This window comes from Elephantulus edwardii, unplaced genomic scaffold (assembly GCF_000299155.1).
Source record: "Elephantulus edwardii isolate Elephantulus edwardi_28Jun2011 unplaced genomic scaffold, EleEdw1.0 scaffold00024, whole genome shotgun sequence".
Lineage (NCBI taxonomy): Eukaryota > Metazoa > Chordata > Mammalia > Macroscelidea > Macroscelididae > Elephantulus > Elephantulus edwardii.
This window is the reverse complement of record NW_006399774.1, coordinates 10,635,397-10,652,740: the sequence shown is the minus strand read 5'-3', so window position 1 is coordinate 10,652,740 and position 17,344 is coordinate 10,635,397. Positions and strand designations below refer to the sequence as shown.

General features: G+C 49.1%; 1 protein-coding gene across 1 annotated transcript in view; it reads right to left on the bottom strand.

Annotated features, from left to right (window-relative positions):
* Window positions 1-17,344, bottom strand: part of ARID1B (AT rich interactive domain 1B (SWI1-like)) — a 528,266-nt gene that overhangs the window by 21,990 nt on the left and 488,932 nt on the right. Inside the window, exons 11-14 of the mRNA XM_006882755.1 lie at window positions 12,343-12,549; window positions 11,378-11,582; window positions 3,220-3,358; window positions 1,752-1,930 (exon numbers count right to left, since the gene is read on the bottom strand). Of these exons, the coding sequence (XP_006882817.1) occupies window positions 1,752-1,930; window positions 3,220-3,358; window positions 11,378-11,582; window positions 12,343-12,549 (730 nt within the window). The remainder of the gene's footprint in view (window positions 1-1,751; window positions 1,931-3,219; window positions 3,359-11,377; window positions 11,583-12,342; window positions 12,550-17,344) is intronic.

Genomic DNA, 17,344 nt, shown 5'->3' with positions numbered 1-17,344 from the left:
TTGCTGCTACCATGCTGCTAACTGTGGGTCCAAGTAAAATGAAATCTTTGAGTAGGTGTGGAGAAAGGACAGAACCCTGACACATACCTTTCCTGCTTTTAAACCATGTAATGTTCCCTGTTCAGACAACAGTTTCTTGGTCTAAGTATGGATTTTTGTATTGGGAGCTCTGGTGGCCTAGTGGCAAGAAGCTGTGCTACAATCTTGAAGGCACACAGTTCAAGGACACTAGCTGTTCCGCAGAAGGAAGGGCAGTCTCTTCCTGTGGGGTTAATGGCCTCTGAAACCCTGCTGGGGGCTCAGCTATAGGAAGGTGAACAACAACAACAACAACATGGATTTTGTATGAACACAGCTCAGCGTTCCGGAATTCCTGTTCTTCTCAGTGCTAACCACGATTTCTTATAATCCACAAAGTCAAGCGCCTTTGCAGAGAACTCCCTACCAGGCTTTAGAATTTGACAGGCGTCAGTCTCCTCTGAGACGGCTCATTTTCATTACTGTAAACCATGGAGTCGGGACGGAACCAAAGCTGACCCTCCAGTCGGTTTTCACGGACAGTAAATCGCACAGGAGGAGATGGACCATCCTTCTCCCACAGAGCAGTTGATGGATTAGAATTTAGCCAGAATCCTTGTCCTGATTCCAAAGATCAGGAAACCCACAAATGAAAAAAGATGGGGAAGGGGGTGGGGAGGGCAATTTTGACAGGGAAAAAAGGCACTAGGGGAAAAAAAGCTCACCTTTTAAGTACCATGTAATAGCATGAAACTAACATCTAATAAAATCTGAAAAGGAAGAAATGTGTTTTTTAGTCTAGAAGGGCAACTGAAAGAGACCTTCTTATCAAGGTGGAATCCTCTGTTTATAGTTAAGGTTCTTCTCTGTCTGGCAATCAATCTGCAGCTGGACCCACTTCCTTTTGGGTACCCCAACGGATTACCTTCAGACCTTGTATTAGTGTATAGGAAGGACACTTTTAAGTATTGCAAGGTTTACTCTGAGTCACCTTTCCCTCTTAATATAGTGTGTTGAATAAAACTACCTGCCATTCCTAGCAAAGTATTTCCCCCTGAGACAGCTGAGATCCAGGCCAGCTTTTAGCTAATGCAGGGACACACCCTATCTAAGCAGTGTGGGATTCAGAGAATGCAGGCGCCCCACCCTCAGGTGCTCCTGGCTAATGGACTTTGGTTTTGCTAACAAATCCCATAGTCTTGAGTCTCTGTGAACAACAGATCTGAATCCTGTGCCTTTCCTCATCATCTCTGACTGGGGCCCAGTGCTGCAGTCACTGGGTCAATCTGTCTTGTTGAGGGTCTTCCTCTCTTCTGCGGAACTTCTACTTTTCCAAGTATGATTTCTCTTTCTAAGGAAGAGCCCCTCCTAAGGAAACTTTGGGTGTCAGGCATATACAGAGGTTAGGAGAGTGGCCCTAGCCATGAGATGGACTTTGCAGGGCATGTCTCATGACAGTCTCTCTAGAGAGAGGAAACTCGTATTTATACGTCTCATGATGACCAAGCCCCTAACCAGGCAGCTACCATCTTGAAGGATGGAAACCGACAGTGTATGCTGTGTGACGACTACACACTAATCAGAATGACAAGTGGCCCGCTGCTGGGCCCTTCTGATTCACAAAGCCTCTTCCTTTTCTAAAATAAGTCTCCAAGGTCATGAATCCCACACATTGGGAGCTGGGACTCCAAGCTGAGGCACATACACGTGGGGACGGGGGGGCCCGGACGTACCTTTTCTCATTCCACCAAAGGGGTCCTTGTTGGGTTCGTAGGGCAGCCGGCCCATCATGTCCGACACGCTCACGCCTTGCTGGTAGGGGGCGTTGGGGGTCATGGAGTTCCGTTTGGAGAACGATGAGGAGGAGTCGCTCCCGTCTGAGAAGGGGTCATGGACGCTGATTGTACTGCTTCTGAGGGGACGTAACAGGGAGAGCTGAAGGACGTGGCAGGAGCCACAGCCCAACGCTGTGCTCACGGAACCAAACACCAACGTCGCAGATCCCAAATCACGCCAAATAAATGACACAACCTGCACTGAAAATCCTCACAAAACCTCCCCAAACCCACTGCCAATGAGTCGACTCTGCCACACAGGGTCGCTGTAGGACAGAGAACTGTCCTGCAGTGTTGACAAAGATCGCTCCAGAAGCAACTCTGTAGGGAGGGGTGCTGCTAATCCCAACGCTGTGACTCAGGAGGTGTGAACACGCCAACCCGAAGGCCGTGACTCGGGAGGTGTGAACACGCCAACCCAAAGGCCGTGACTCGGGAGGTGTGAACACTCCAATCCAAAGGCAGTGACTCTGGTGGTGTGAACATGCCAGCTCAAAGGCCATGCCTCGGGGGGTGTGTGAACATACTAATCTGAAGGCTGTGACTCAGGTGTTGTGGCCACACCAACCCAAGGGCTGTGACTCGGGTGGTGTGAACACACCAAGCTGAGGGCCGTGACTTCGGGGTGTGAACACATTAATCTGAAGGCCATGACTCTGGTGGTGAGAACGTGCCAACTCAAAGGCCATGACTCGGGAGGAGTAAACACACCAACCCGAATGCCGTGGCTCTGGTGGTGTGAACACACTAGCAGCTCCGAGTGAGCAAGGTGAGCACTCTTTTCCTGGGCAGTTTACAGCTTTGGAAATCGAACAGAGCCAGCGATTAGACAGTTCCAAAGTGATGAGATCTTTATGGGAACAGACGGTCTCATCTCTCTTCTTGGGAAGGAATGGTGGGTTCAAACCCACACCTCTTGATTGGCTGCAAAATGTTTTAACCACGGTGCCACCAGAAGCCAGGAGAACCAGAAGGAACACAAAAATCAACCCTGTGTTATTGTTGTGCACTGTTGAATGGACCCATAACTGACCCTCCAGTGGGTTTTCAGAGGTAGTTAACCACGAGGGAAGAGACTGCCCATCCTTTCCCACAGAGCAGCTGCGCGAATTCTGACCACTAGGCCACCAGAGGTCTAAGTACTCTTTAGGACACAGTAAAACTGTCCCATAGGGTCTCCAAGGCTATATTCCTTATGGAAACAGACTGCCACAGCTTTTTTCCAGAAGAGTGACTAGTGGGATTGAACCACAGACCTTGTGGTTAGCCCCTGGATGCTTTAACCACTGTGCCCTATAGAACTTGCTCTATGAATGGTGCAGTAACCCATCCAGCTCTGTGCCGGTACTGAGTCCTCCTAACATACCTTCCGCCTTGCATTGGGGTCATCTGTCCGTGGGGAGTGGAGGCTGGCGTGGGGGGCTTCAGGTCACCTGGAACCTCCGCCATCGAGTTACTGCCCGTTGATTGCGGGGTCTGTGGACCTTGCAAGGATCCTGAGTTTGCTGAGAAGCGAGAGACAAGGGGACAGAAGGCAGCAGGTTACCAAGGAGCCAGCTCATTCCTGCTGGTCATTAAATAGGATTTAGAACTATGTCACAAATACTGAAAACACGCACTGCTGACAGACATAGTAACATGCATCATTCTCTGCTTACAGAGAGAATTTGTAAATGCCACCAAACGAAACACCACCAAACTTTCTGGCAGCATTATTCATTTGTGAGGCGGAAAACACATGTTATTTCTTCTGTCTCAGTCACTGGATTTCCTGGGTACTTTTCCCCAGAAAATAATCAAATAAAAAGAGGGCTAGAGGCAGAAAAAGGTTTGTCCTGAGTTGTTTGTGTTAGAGATAATCTAGATGTTTAAGTGTAAAGAAAAACACGATGGAAATCTTGGTGTATAAATTTGACAGACTAAATAAAGCGTTGTTTTATGAAAGAAAAAAAAACAATCAGAAAAATTAGTTTTATGTCTTGGTTGATGGGAAATGCAATGATTGTGAGCAATGATACAAATTACGCATGAGCGTACGTTCCCACACTTCCTGTCTGCAAGTGTCCACACTCTGTCATTAATGATCCATTTATTCTGGGAGTTAAGAAACCAGATTTGTTATTAAAAATGCAGCGATCATTACTAGTTATTCTAAACAACTGTGAGAGAGTCAGATATAAGGAAGCTTGCAAACAGCTGTTGAGAACGTGGTTTCTGCCGTGTAAGAGAAATTCAGAAACTTGACTGAAAAATCTCTCAACCTTTCCAAGTCCCAGGAGCCACCTCAGATGGCTTCCAGGTTTCTGATGAAGAGTTCCGATGGCTTGGATTCCGTATCGTGGCCTGGATTTTAACAATGCTTTGTGCTGGGTTTGCCAAAGGGTCTCTCCATCTTGCACTGAGATAAATCTGCTGTTAGGGACCTCCCCAGAGTACTGAGAAGCAATGATGTCAGTCCAGAGACTAAATTGTGCCTGATCCAGTCCGTGGTCTTCACAATTGCTTGCTATGCATCAGAGAGCTGGATAATGACTAAGGATGATAGAAGAATTGATGCCTTTGAGTTGTGGTGTTGGAGGAGAGTCTTAAACATATGGATCACCAAGAAAACAAACAGGTCTGCCTTGGAGAGGGTGAAACCAAGTTTCTCCTTAGAGGCTAGGATTTTGAAGCTCCACCTCACATATTTTGGGCATGGGGCCAGGAGGGACTGGTCCTCAGAGAAGGACATCAAGCTCAGAAGGCTGGAGGGACAGCACAGGAGAGGAAGACCCTGGACGAGATGGATTGATATAGTAACTGGGGCAATGGGAGGTGGTGTGTAGGAGTCAGTGAGACTGGCTCAGGACAGGGAAGGGTTCAGAGCCGCTGTACAGAGGGTTTCTATAAGTCAGACGGCACATAACAATACCACAACTCTCCACTTTAGTACTCTGGGAAAGGGGTGTTATTTTCTGGGTAGATGTTCTTCTAGTATATTGCCTTTTAAACCAGATTGTCTCTTTTATATTGAAAACATTTTTATGTTTTCTAATTTAAAAAGTAGTATTTTCTTATAGATAACTGCAATAAAGCTGACATTAGGATGTGTGCTTTTTGCAAATGCTATACAGCTGATAAAATTTTACATCTGAAGCTTTGTCTGACACACATTGGAACCAGTCCTTGGAGAGGGATATCATGTTTGAGAGAGTAGAGGGGACAGCACAGGAGGGGAAGACCCTTGATGAGATGGATAGATTCAGTGACTGGAGTGGTGGGGGTAGGTGTGTCAGAGACAGTGAGATTGGCACAGGAGAGAGCAGGGTTTAGGGCTCTTGTACATAGGGTCGCTATGAGTTGCAAGCAACTTGATGACACATAACAACGATCAATATATCCTACTGGTATAGAATAGTTTTAAATTATATTTTAAAAAGCTCAAAATAATATCCACAGGTTGTACAGGTTTGGAGTTCTTTCCTGTCGCTATCACGGTTCAGAAATGTGCCCTTCACCATGGCAACAAAGAAGAATACCAAAGAGTGTGGGCTGTTTTTCAAAGTTTAAGAAAGAATTTTGAAAAGGAAGGAAAGGAAGGAAGGAAGGGAAGGAAGGGAAGGAAGGAAGGAAGGAAGGAAGGAAGGAAGGAAGGAAGGAAGGAAGGAAAGGAAGGAAGGGAAGGAAGGAAGGAAGGGAAGGAAGGAAGGAAGGGAAGGAAGGGAAGGAAGAAAGGAAAAATGGAAGGAAAGGAAAGTGAAGGAAGAAAGGAAGGAAGAATTAACCTCACTTTGTAAGAAAAAAAAAAATATACTCAGGGTCTCTTTTATCAAGTACAGTTCTTAACACAGTTAGGTGTTCCACAGCAGGTTGGTTTCATGGATCAGTTAAAGAAAGAAATATTTTTGGGATAAATAATGTGTCACTGTGGATAATCTCAGGCTTTCCTAGGGCTGGAGACTCCAGTGTACTGAAATGGGCATGGCAATTCCTGCCCTCATGCAGTTTACAATAAAAGCTTTTCAGCTCTCAGGAGGAGAGAGGGTACTGGCAGAGGGTTAGAGGGTTATACACTGAAGCAGCCTTTCTTATGAGGTTCCCACGGCTCACTGTAACACTGTCATTATCCCAAGTTTACCTCAGAGGAAGCAAAGGTTAAGTAATCCACCAGAGATTACAAAGCGATCCAGGAAGGAGCCACAGAGAAGTTAATGTCATTTCGACTCATGAGCGTCAGAGCTGGACACAGACAGGCCTTTCAATGGGATTTCACCTGCCTGGCCTGGCCTGGCCGGGGGGACCAGAGCATGGACTGGCCCCAGCTGTGCCTGCAGTGCCATGGCCACGCCTCTACCCCAGGCCTGGTGAGCTCTTGGGACCCCTCAGAGATGCTGGGAGCGTAAACTTCAAAAGTGAAGGCTTTTCAGCAAATCCTGGGCACTTGTGCTCACAGATGGACCACCTGCGAGAGCCTGGGGTTGCATGAAAGCAGAGGCGGTGCGGGAATGAGCGTGGTCTTGGGTGGATAAGGGGGGGGAGCACTTCACAGACCAGACTGCCCACAGGCTGGCAGAAGGGGACACTTGCCCTCTCCATCCTCCGTTCTCACAGATACCACCCATCCCAGGGCTCCACGCCCACGGGGCTGTGCTCCAGGCCAGGTGCAGGGCAAGCCTCATACACAGGGCTGAGGAGGAAGGAACACACGGCTCTGAGCCAGCCTTTCTTTCAGGAATGACAGAGCCTCTGAGAAGCCGCTGGGCTTGCTTCACCTGAACTTGCTACCGTCCATGCGAGGTCCTGGGTCCAGTGTCCTCACCCCCTTGTCACTGGCGCCTGGTGGGGCCGCAGGGAGGGTCAGCCTGGCATGTCCAGGCTCTAACTGTGTGCTGAAGCTGCACCTTAACTTGCGACTGTCCATGCGAGGTCCTGGGCCCAGTGTCCTCACCCCCCTGTCACTGGCGCCTGGCAGGGCTTGAGGGAGGCACGTCCAGGCTCTAGCACTAGAGGTCACCTTTGTTCAACTGGCTTCCCTTTTTCATTCCCTTCCCCAAGGACCACCTGCTGCCTCCCTGACAGGTCCTGAGACATCACCTGTCAGCTAATAACCTGCCTGGAGAGATGGATGGGCTTTAGGTTCTAGTGCACTCACTGCATGTCTGTCTGCCTCTGGCCTGCTCACACTGCTGCCAAGGTGACCCCAAGTGCAGGCCTGCTTGGCTCTGAGAATTCTTCCCACCTCACAGGTAACCAGGAATAGGCCGGGTCCTGGTCTGGACCTGTGGTGCCTCTGGGATTCTTGGATGTGCGTGCACGTGTCACACACACTTGTAGCTCAGGTCCTAACTTCCTAGAATACGCAGCAGTTGTCTCTGCAGCTAGATTAAAGAACAAACACCAACTCCCCAACCAGGTGTCTCAGAGTCACCTCTGACTCATGGACAGCCTGCCTGTGCCCAGGAAAACGGCTCCACTGGGCCAGGACTTCCATGGAAGCAGGCCACCAGGCCTTTCGTCATCAGTACCTCTGAGAGGGTCTGAGGGCAGTTTGCGGCTAGGAGGCAAGCCCATTACCATGTGGCCCTTGGGAATCCAGATACATGAGAGTGAAGCCACATCTGGGATTCAGGGGGCTGAGGCAGGACGCTTAGAACACAGCCATGGGACTCAGCTGGAAAACAGAGTGTCTAAAACAGTCTAAGAGAGGGGAGCTCTGGTGGCCTAGTGGCAAGGAGCTGCAACTACAATCCCAGAGGTGCACGGTTCGAATCCACCAGATGCTCTGCCGGAGAAGGAGGAGCAATATCCTCCTGTACCAGTCAGATCTGATTTGATGGTACATGCACACAAAAAGAATAAAATTAAAAACAAACAAACAAACAAACAAAAAACAGTCTAAGAGAGGAGCTCTGGTGGCCTAGTGGCAAGAAGCTGCACTGCAATCCCAGAGGTCCGCAGTGCGATTCCACCAGATGCTCTGCTGGAGAAGGAGGGCAATCTCCTCCTGTACCAGTCAGATCCGATTTGACAGTACACAAAAATAATAATAAAATGTAAAAACAAAATCCCCCAAAACAGTCCACGAGACATAATGGATCTTATGGCTCCGTTCACCTGCACCCAGCTCTAAGGATGGGACGACAGTCATGGTTTCTTGGAGAAAACTGACTTCAAAGAACATGGATTTGTGCGGGACATGACACTTTTGAAAACAGTGTACTATTTACCAGGGGCAGGAGGGAGCAGGGGTGAGGATGCTCACAGCTTAGGAGGGAGCAGGTATGAAGGGTGATGGGGAAATCTGGGAATGGCTCATAGCAAAGGTTGCACAATTCGGTGGATGCATTAAATGTCACTGAACTGTACCTGGAAAAATGTTGAAAGAGTAAAATGTTTGGTATATGTATTTTTATCATAATGGGGGGAAAAAAGAAAGCAAAGTCAAAACAACAATGAACCCTCTTTGCAATAATGAATAAAAATTTTTTAAAAAAGGAAAAATATATACACAAATAAGTTAGCAAGAGGAAATGGGACTTGAAAAAAATCCAGCAAGACAAAACCAAAAGAAAAACCCCTCTGTATAAGAGACCCCGATGTGGCAGGAGGTGGGGCATCGGTGTTTTCCTTCCAGGAAAACAAGTGTTTCAGAGACATTTCAGGTGTGGTCACTGCAGAATTGGAGGCCCTGGCCTCAAGGACACTGTGTGGACAGCTTTTGGGATGACCCAGCATCAACTCCCCTGCCAGCCTGGCCACACGTTCCTGAGAGGGGCCTTGTGAGAAACTGTCTTCAGGCAGGTAAAGTGAGCCCTCACAGCCACGGTGGGGTGTCCTAGATATTCTGGTGCTGATGGGAAGCTCCACCTGTATGCCTTCCTGTCTTCCTGGGCTGGGGTTCCTCCTGGACAACTGAGAGCATCTGATTATCTAAAGTGGGTCGGGCACCCCAGGTCTTCTGTGCCCTTCAAACAGTAAGGGTGAGACAAACCCTGCTGTGTGACACAGGGCATCGGGAGAGAAGGTATGGACTGAGGAGAGAACAGAGGTCTTGGCAGCCAGCAAGTGGGTGAGCCTCCCAGCTCCGGCCCAGGGGAGAAGGGGGCTCTCCACCCAGCCATGTGGCCCAGACAGGGTGATGTGCACTGTCCCAGCAAAAAAGAGCAACCTGAGGGCTTTGCAGACGCTGCCACTGCGGTGCCCACACCCCGCAGGCTTTGACTGGGGAACAATCATTTCAGAGCTTGCTTTACTCTGCAGCGTGGTGGCAACGTCACAGTGAGAGGTTTCATAGATGCGTCATCGCTGGCCAAGGCTTCAGGTCTTTCCGGGTGGGGGCGGGGGTGGGAGAGGAGACTTCCTACTGTGGGGAGATCCAATCCGGGTACGCTCACCAGACCTGCATGCTGGCCCCGCTGTCACTGTCACAGGTGACTACCCTGCACAGCCAACATATGAACAGCAGAGCTGGACCCCCCTTTCAGCCTGTGCCGCCGTCCTCACCATCTCTGATACACTTGAGCCACTGCTGCAGCCCACGTGCTGGGCTTGACCCTTGATGAGGGTCTTCCTCTCACCTTTCCAAGCTTGATTTCCTTCTCCTTTCTGGGTCCATAGGAGACTCAAGATGTGCAGTGTCTCCAGACAGCAGTGAGGGGACATGGTGCAGAGGGGCATCTTACCCTGACTCACAGACACCATCTGGTGGGAGTTGCCAGCCTGTCACATGGGCAGGTGGGTCAGCGGGCTCAGCTACACTCTCTGGCCAGACCCACTGAGGCCAGGCTCCCCTGACATTCAAAACCCACATTCAGACTTGTTGATTCAGAATGACTCATAGCTGACCCTCCAGGAGGTTTCCGAGGTTGTAAAACCGCAAGCGAGAAGACTGATTATCTTTCTCCTGAAGAGCTGCCGATGGGAATGGCCTTTGGGTCAGCAGTGCGATGCCCTGTGGACTAGGCCACCAGGGCCCTTACGCTGGGGTGTGGCTTTGGGCCAATCAGAGGATCACCTGGGAGGTGCAGGTTCAGAACCATCACGAGAGTGAGTCGCGTAAACTGTCAAGTGTCTTAGTGCATGTGGATGTTACATCTACTAGACAAGTCTACTGGGTGTTCAGGAAAACTACAAAAAAAAATTGAAATGAGGGAGAATGGCCGACATGTGACAAGACATAAGAATTAAGCACATGTTGTTGGGGGAAAAAAAACCGGTGCTGTGGCATGAACTCCAGGCAACAGTAACAGTTCTTCGCTGTCTAGTCAGATCTGCCTCCAAGCTGACCCTCCAGTGGGTTTTCAGAGGCTGTAAATCACGTGAGAGGAGACTGTCTTTCTCTTGTGAGACAAAGTTACCGTAAATCTTCAATTTGTCAGAAAAGGGGGCAACGTGCAGTATTTATGAAGCCCGATGAAAGGAGGTGTTTCTGTGCTTATGTTCTCTCATCTTCCTTTTCTAATGGATTATAAGAGTCCCTCTGACCAGGGGCTACAGCGAGGTGCAGAGCATGGAGAGGGAGCTGATCCACCCTAAGTGCTTGGGCCACACCAGCTCTTGGCACGTGGCCTCTGCAGTGATGAAGGGTCGAGAGCAGGGGATGGGCAGGGGCAGACAGGCTGGGGGTGACACACGCTTCTCCCAGGCACCCTGGTTCCATTTATCAGCACTTGGTGCTGTGATAACATCAGAGCTGACATCCTAATCATAGAACAGGGGACGTGGCAGAGTCCACGCCAGGTGAGGGGAAGACGAGGGCAGCTTTCCTGAGACACCTGACAACAGGTGGAGAGCCTGGATAGCCCAGTTCAGAAATTAAGCTCCCGGGGGTAAAGATGGTTACGGCGCTCAGATGTTAATGGCAAGGTTGATTGTTCAAGCCCATCCAGAGGCACGGCAGAGGAGAAGCCTTGAGCTCTACTAGAACCATCAGCTCTGTGGGGCACAGTCAGCTGTAACACACACGGGCCACCAGGAGTTGACAGCGACTCGACGGCTATTGTTCTCAGAAACAGGACTTTACGGATGTTCCTCAGGAGGACATGAGTTCCCTAAAGGGAAACCCTTGACATCCAGCTAGGTCCACATTTCATTTTTCAAGGGGAAATTCCGAGCATCCGTGACAGGCTGAGATGGGGGTCTGACCCTGCTGTGCCTGGCTGAGGGGTGCTTTTCCGTCACGCAAAAGTAATGAAATGATTACTACTTATTTTACTTACTTTGTAGAGTTGGAGTGTTTTGTAACATCTGCGTATGGAGCAGAGGTGCTGAGTTTAGAATTCTAGCACTTTCTGAGCTCATGATAAAGCATGGCAAGAACACAGTGCCATCAAAGTGCTTCCAGAATGATAAGACCCCTGACTTTACTGTGATTCCCTTAACTCCTGCTGATTGAGATTTCAAGTAAATGATTTAAGAAAAAAAAAAAATTAAATCAAAACCCTCTTCTCCAAGATCCAGCGCTCTCCTCTCTCGTTCCTACACGGCGGCCTCTGGCCCCGGTGCCCCGGGCTGGCCCCTCGAAGCATGGCTGGGCTGCCACTCACCAGGGGAGGGTGGCTGGAGCTTGGGCTGCTTCTTGGTGTCCCCGGTGCCGAAGACCTCGGGCGGTGGCTCCTCCCCCCTCTCAATCTTGCACTCGAAGGCAAACAGGTATTGGATGTACTGCTTCTTCAGGGAGCTGGCCGCGCTGCTTGACGTGCCCACGTTGAGGTTGGTCGCCAGCTCGCGCCACTTCTTGTTTTTGTTGACCTGGTGAGAAAAGAGGGGCAGCTCGTGGGCTTGTTCAAAGCACTTCACGTCTTGATTTACATTTCTGGTTTTGTTTTACATTTGCCTCTTTTAACGAAAGCTCATCACTCCTGCTCCACAGTGCAGAAGACACTTAAGAGTGGGAGGACCAGCATGAAACTGCTGCCTGCTGCCCACAGTGAGGCATCGCTGCACTTCCTGCCCTCCTAAAGTCCAGGTCGGTGTCCTGGGGCCCAGGGAGGCGGTGGCAGCCACAGGGCAGAGGAAGGGACGCGCCTTATACTCGTTCACTGGCCACTGAGCGCACACTCTTGTGTCTCCCTGCCTTGACCCAGTCTATTTCCTGCCCTGTGGGGACTGACCACTGAAGGACACGGCTCCTGGCCCCCAAGTCACACGGGCACTGAGACACAGTGTGAGAGATGAGTGGCCCGTGGTCTGCAGTACATGGGCTCTATCTGGGCCAGGCCAATGCTCCCTGGACCACAGACAGCATCCCTCAGGCCAGCAATGCCAAGGGGCTGGGGAGGGGCCCACATAATGGTGGCCCCCAACTCTTTCAGGGCCCAGAGTGAGTAGACAGAGAACCATCTAAATGAGACATGAAGCTTGTGCTGGCAACTGGGGGTGCAGAGGCAGGGGTCCTGACCCCTCTCCTCCTTCCACAGCTGGACCTGCCCACAGGACACTCTTACGTCACAGGAAGGCACGGCGGAGCTTGCACCCAGTGTCTCTACGTCCACTGGCCCTCAGCTCTTACCTGGGCCAGGCCCCCGATCTCCTTGACGCACACGTAGAGGCGGAACAAGTCGAGCGGCTTCTTGCCCACGGCGGGAAGGCTGGACACGGGGGAGCCCCGCTCCTCCATGAAGGTGAGGTAGCGGTCCACCCACAGCTTCCTCTCGGGCTCGTTCCCCAACTCGTACACCTTGGTGATCCTCTCCCCGGTGGTGGACGAGCCGGACTTCTGGGCCCCAGCAGGGACATTGCAGGGGGAGGGCAGGCGAGGGCAGAAGGGGCAGGGGGACGGAGAGAGAAGCCGTGAACAGCCAGTGAGAGAGGGGATATTCCCAAACCACTGCTGTCATGTGACAGTTAGGAATGAAGGCTACCAGCTCAGGCACACAGGACATTATCTTCATTACACGTTTACTCTGACCTCAAATAAAGGGCCGAAACTCTCCTTTCATCGACTTATAAAGCAAAACCAAAGAAACATTTTTTTAAAAAAAATAACCAACACCAACAACACAAAACTCCTCTATTGATCTAAGTAAGTGTTGAGTCCCAGAAGGCAAGTTTCCAATGAAGCTTGAAATAATTTTAAAATAAATGGTGTTATCCCCTAGAATGATCATGGGGCGAGGGAACCCAAGAAAACTCACTCGTACTATCAGAGTCCCCCAAGACTGATTCGTGTGTGTGTGTGTTTTCCCTTAAAACTGTCATGTGGTGGAAGAAACAACTCATAGGACTTAATGAAAAAGATGAGGTGGGGTCACAGAAAGCAGGAATTAGCACTGCGGATGCCATACTGGCTGATAAGCCAATGTCCAGGGAAAGCTCTGGAATTTACTCAGGAGAGCTAATGTTCCCTGCTTAAGCCTTTTGAGCTTCTCTATCAAGGGGAAGGGCTATTAAAGACGTAAAATACTTCTCTAGCCACCCTACTTTGATCTCGAATTAGTATGCTCTTGGCTAGTCTGAGTCTTACAGATGAACACACGCACGGGCCACGGACATGTGTCTACGTTGTCACGTGGTTTGTACTGACAGCCTAGCTCTTGGAGGTTAAAGGACCTGCAGACACCTTTCCGTATTATACTAAAATGCCAGTTCTACATGCTTGACGCAAACCTCCCAGGGAGTGAGTACGTTTAGGCCTAAATAGCCTAACTGTATCTTTTTTCCTTTTGTCTTAGTTACTTCCCTACTGGGTGGGTGTGTCGGAGACAGTGTGATTGGCACAGGACAGAGCAGAGTTTAGAGCTGTTGCACAAAGGGTCGCTATGAGTCACAAGCGACTCGACGGCATATAACAATGACAACTTAGTTATTTATAGAAATATTCATGTGTCTGTGATAATTGTAATGTCAAGGTTACTGTGCAAAAGGCCTTCCCAGTGCTCAGTGCTGAGTTCCTGGCACTAGCAGGCATGCTGAGGCATCGCGAAGGTTGACTCTGTGTGAACCTGGGGAGGTAAGGAAATCTGCTTGTTCGGTCAAACGCTATGCTACTAGGCTAGTGGTTGTTAGGATGTGATGTGCCACGGAGTCGGACACGACTCATAGCTGACCTCCCGGCAGGTTTCTGGAGGCGGTAAATTGCCTGGGGTGAGGTGGCTGTCCTTCTCCGCTGGAGAAGCTGGTGGATCTGAACTGTGTGCCTTTGCGTTGGCAGTGCAGCTCCTTACCACTAGGCCACCAGAGCTCTCTATGTTGTAGGTACATGTGACCAAAGCCGCTGGCTCAAGTGAAGAAGATACTCTATAAAGTAGGTGGGGCTTACGGGCAAAGGAAGGAAAAAAACGACAGAGGTTTCCCTTGGCTGTAGTCTCCTTCCATTCTATAAACAGCCATCTTGCTAAAAGTCCTTCCTAGTGAGCAAGGAGTTACCCTACCATCCCAAAGGCCGGTGGTTCGAATCTACCAGCTGCTCCCTAGGAGAGGGCCGGGCAAACCTTCTGGAGGGTCGGCTGTGAGTCAGTTCTGACTCAGAGGCAGTCAGATTAGTTATTCTTGAAACTCAACCTGGGCAGGAACACTGGAGCAGAGCCAAAGAGGAACCCGGCCGTGGGCCCGAGGAGAAGCTGCCCTGACCCGGGAGGAGTAGATGTCCGTAAGCCAAAAGCAGCTTACGGTGGATGACGTTTTGTACACTGACGGTTTCACTTTTCTCTCCTTTGCTAATGCATTCCTGTGTGTCCTAATGGGAGGTTTTCTTGTTGAATTAGAAAAATGTAATGAGGGCTATGATTTTTTAACAGAGTAGTGCAATTTTTCTTCATTTTCAATCGTCTAAAAGCCATTTCCATGGCCAAAATGCAGGAAGATGCGTGCGGCTGTCAAGGACCAGGCCAGGCATGTTAAGTCCTTGACCAGGACCACAGTCACCTAGCTGTCTCCGTGCTGGGCCCAGTGCAGTTCCCTGGGTGGGGATGTGCATGGTCCTGTAAGACCCTGAGCCTCCTACCCACCCTGTGAGCAGACTCCGGGAAGGATTCGTGCCCACTTTGCATCGCTAATGCCTAGTAATGACCTGCAGTGGAAAGGGTACTAGTGAGATGGGGGAAAAGGGCAGGCCTGGCTGCATTGAGTTAAGTCACAGCTGATTAAAAGATTCTCGGACACACACTTAAGCCAGTGACGTGCTAAGGGAGGCTTCCTCTGCCGCCAATGAGACGGTGCGTGGAAAGGCAGCGAGGTGTCATGGCCACAATGCCCACTTGGACACTCAGTGTTCTGACCTACGTAACTGACTGGGAGACCAGAGCTATTTTTCTGGGGTCTGACTCCACAGAGAAGTAGGACATTCTAAGAACAGAAGTCCAAGGACAAGTAAGAGTTTAAATTTTATTATGCTCACAACGCATCAGGCCAAGCGCCTGCCTTTTTTAATCAGTCATGCGCCCTATTGCAATGTCACTGGTAAACTCTCTACCTTATGATAACGGGCAAGTCAAACAATGGCCATGTTTTCCGGTCGCCCAGGCCCACCTCACACTCTGTGTTGCGGGCGGCCGTGGCCTCCTGCTCTGGGGCTGTTGATTATCTACGCGTGACCGGTAGACAGTGACTCCAAGGAAGCACTTCCACCAGCTTCAGGACCGCGGTGCCGGGGAGTTTCCCTTCCCTGAGATTTTTAAGAAGCCGCTAAGTATACTTTTCCTTGTTCTTCTGGGTAGATTTACATTCCTGCAGCCTTTACCATATGCCTGGTAATATGCGTGTGTGCAAATGTTTGATTTAATTCTGAATGTTTTGCAACACACAGTGTTGGCCCATAATACACAAAGTGGAAACCACCTTCAGGCTGAGTCTTTTTCAACCTGGTGGCTAGATGGAAACTGTTAAAGGCAATTTTTAAGTATCAAGTTCAAATTTTGTCTCAGAGCAGCTAAATATCCCCAAATTGCATATTGTGCAATTCTGTGGGCCTCGGACAGCAGGGGTAATCTTGGTTCTTCACTTACAATCCCCACTGCTTCTCTTCCTTACCATCTCATCCCAAAGGGTGTCTGGGTTTTTCTTTTTGAACAGTGTCAAGTTCTAGAATTTTCTGCTATTACAAACTATCGCTTCTGTCCTTAACTGTTTATTGGAGGTTCTTAGACACAGGACAATGTATGGCCCAGGAAGAGATAACGCAAAGAGGAGTATCTGGAAAAAAGAGTATCTTACAACGTCAGGTGTAATTGTGTTATCATCTGAAAATGAAGCCAACAATTCTGTCTGCATTCCCTCCCCCCCTTAAATTTAAGTAGAAAAATGGGATTTTTATTATTGGTTTTCTACTGAGCTAACTGTACTGAGCAGTATGATTGAAGCCAAGGATAGTTAAGTGTCTCAGTCATTCTTTATAAGGAAGCAAGGTGCTTCAGAATGCTTTCTGTTTTATAAAGTATGATTAATCACTATCTTTCTCTCTGGTGGCCAGCTGGTGAGGAGCTGCTCTGTTAACCCAAAGGCAAGTGTTCAAATCCACCGGCTGCCCCATGGAAGAAAGATGGGCAACCTCCTCTGGTGAGATTTACAGAATCTGAAAACCAACTGGAGGGTCAGCTATGAGTGGTTCTGACTCGACAGTACGTAATGCCACCACCACCTTTGCTTTTCAACCTCTGAGCCAAGGAAGGCTTTGGAAATGTCAAGTTGAAGTTCTACAGTTGAGTATTATGGATTAAAAAATGCTTTACCTCGAACTGAAAACAAACAAAAACCAAACCACCCCACATAGAAACCAAGGAGGTTTGGACATAGCATAGCAAAACAAAGCCCAGTGTTACTGCCTTCTGAGACTCAAAGGCCCTGAACGCAGGACAGCAAAACTAAGGAGCTGCTGGCTCCTTCCAGTTCATTCCAGAGATCCCAGGAGAAGACTTTAACATTTTACATTTCATCTCTGCTGCTGCAAAAAACTTAAGGCTCATCTGTAGAGGAGATGCTAAATGCTCCTTCCTCCCCTGAAAAGGAGACACTGGCTATGCTCACATGCAGCGGGAACTTTTCAAACACTGACTGGAACCACTTCTTCCAGCCTTTAGCTCGATCTGCTTAAACCAGTTAACGGATAATTAATAGCAGCCTGCTTCTTGGGTTTTGACTAGACTGCCAGAATCCGAGTCAGGCGCCTTCCAACTTGCTTTTCTCAAAATGGGCTTTCAATACCTCGCCTTACAAAGATTAGGGTGTTAATTAAACTTTCTTGGCAAGTAATTGCATGTTAAATTTGTTAAGGTGTTGTTTCTTAAGATCTTTTGATTCTCGATATAAATGTAAAATTAAGGTTACTACAAAACCGTTACTCTCTTTCTTTATGGCATAGAATTAATTTCTTTAGTGAGAATCTAAAAAATAAAGTCTAGCTTGACAATCAGAATAACATTAGAACTAAGGGGAAAAAAATTCTCTTATTCTTGCATTACCATTTTTGTATTCTGTCACATGGAAACCAGAACTTAATTTTGGGATGACTGTACCATGCAGGACACAATCCCCGAATCTGCTGTCTGTAGACAGAACTTGGTCTAAAGGAGCCTCTG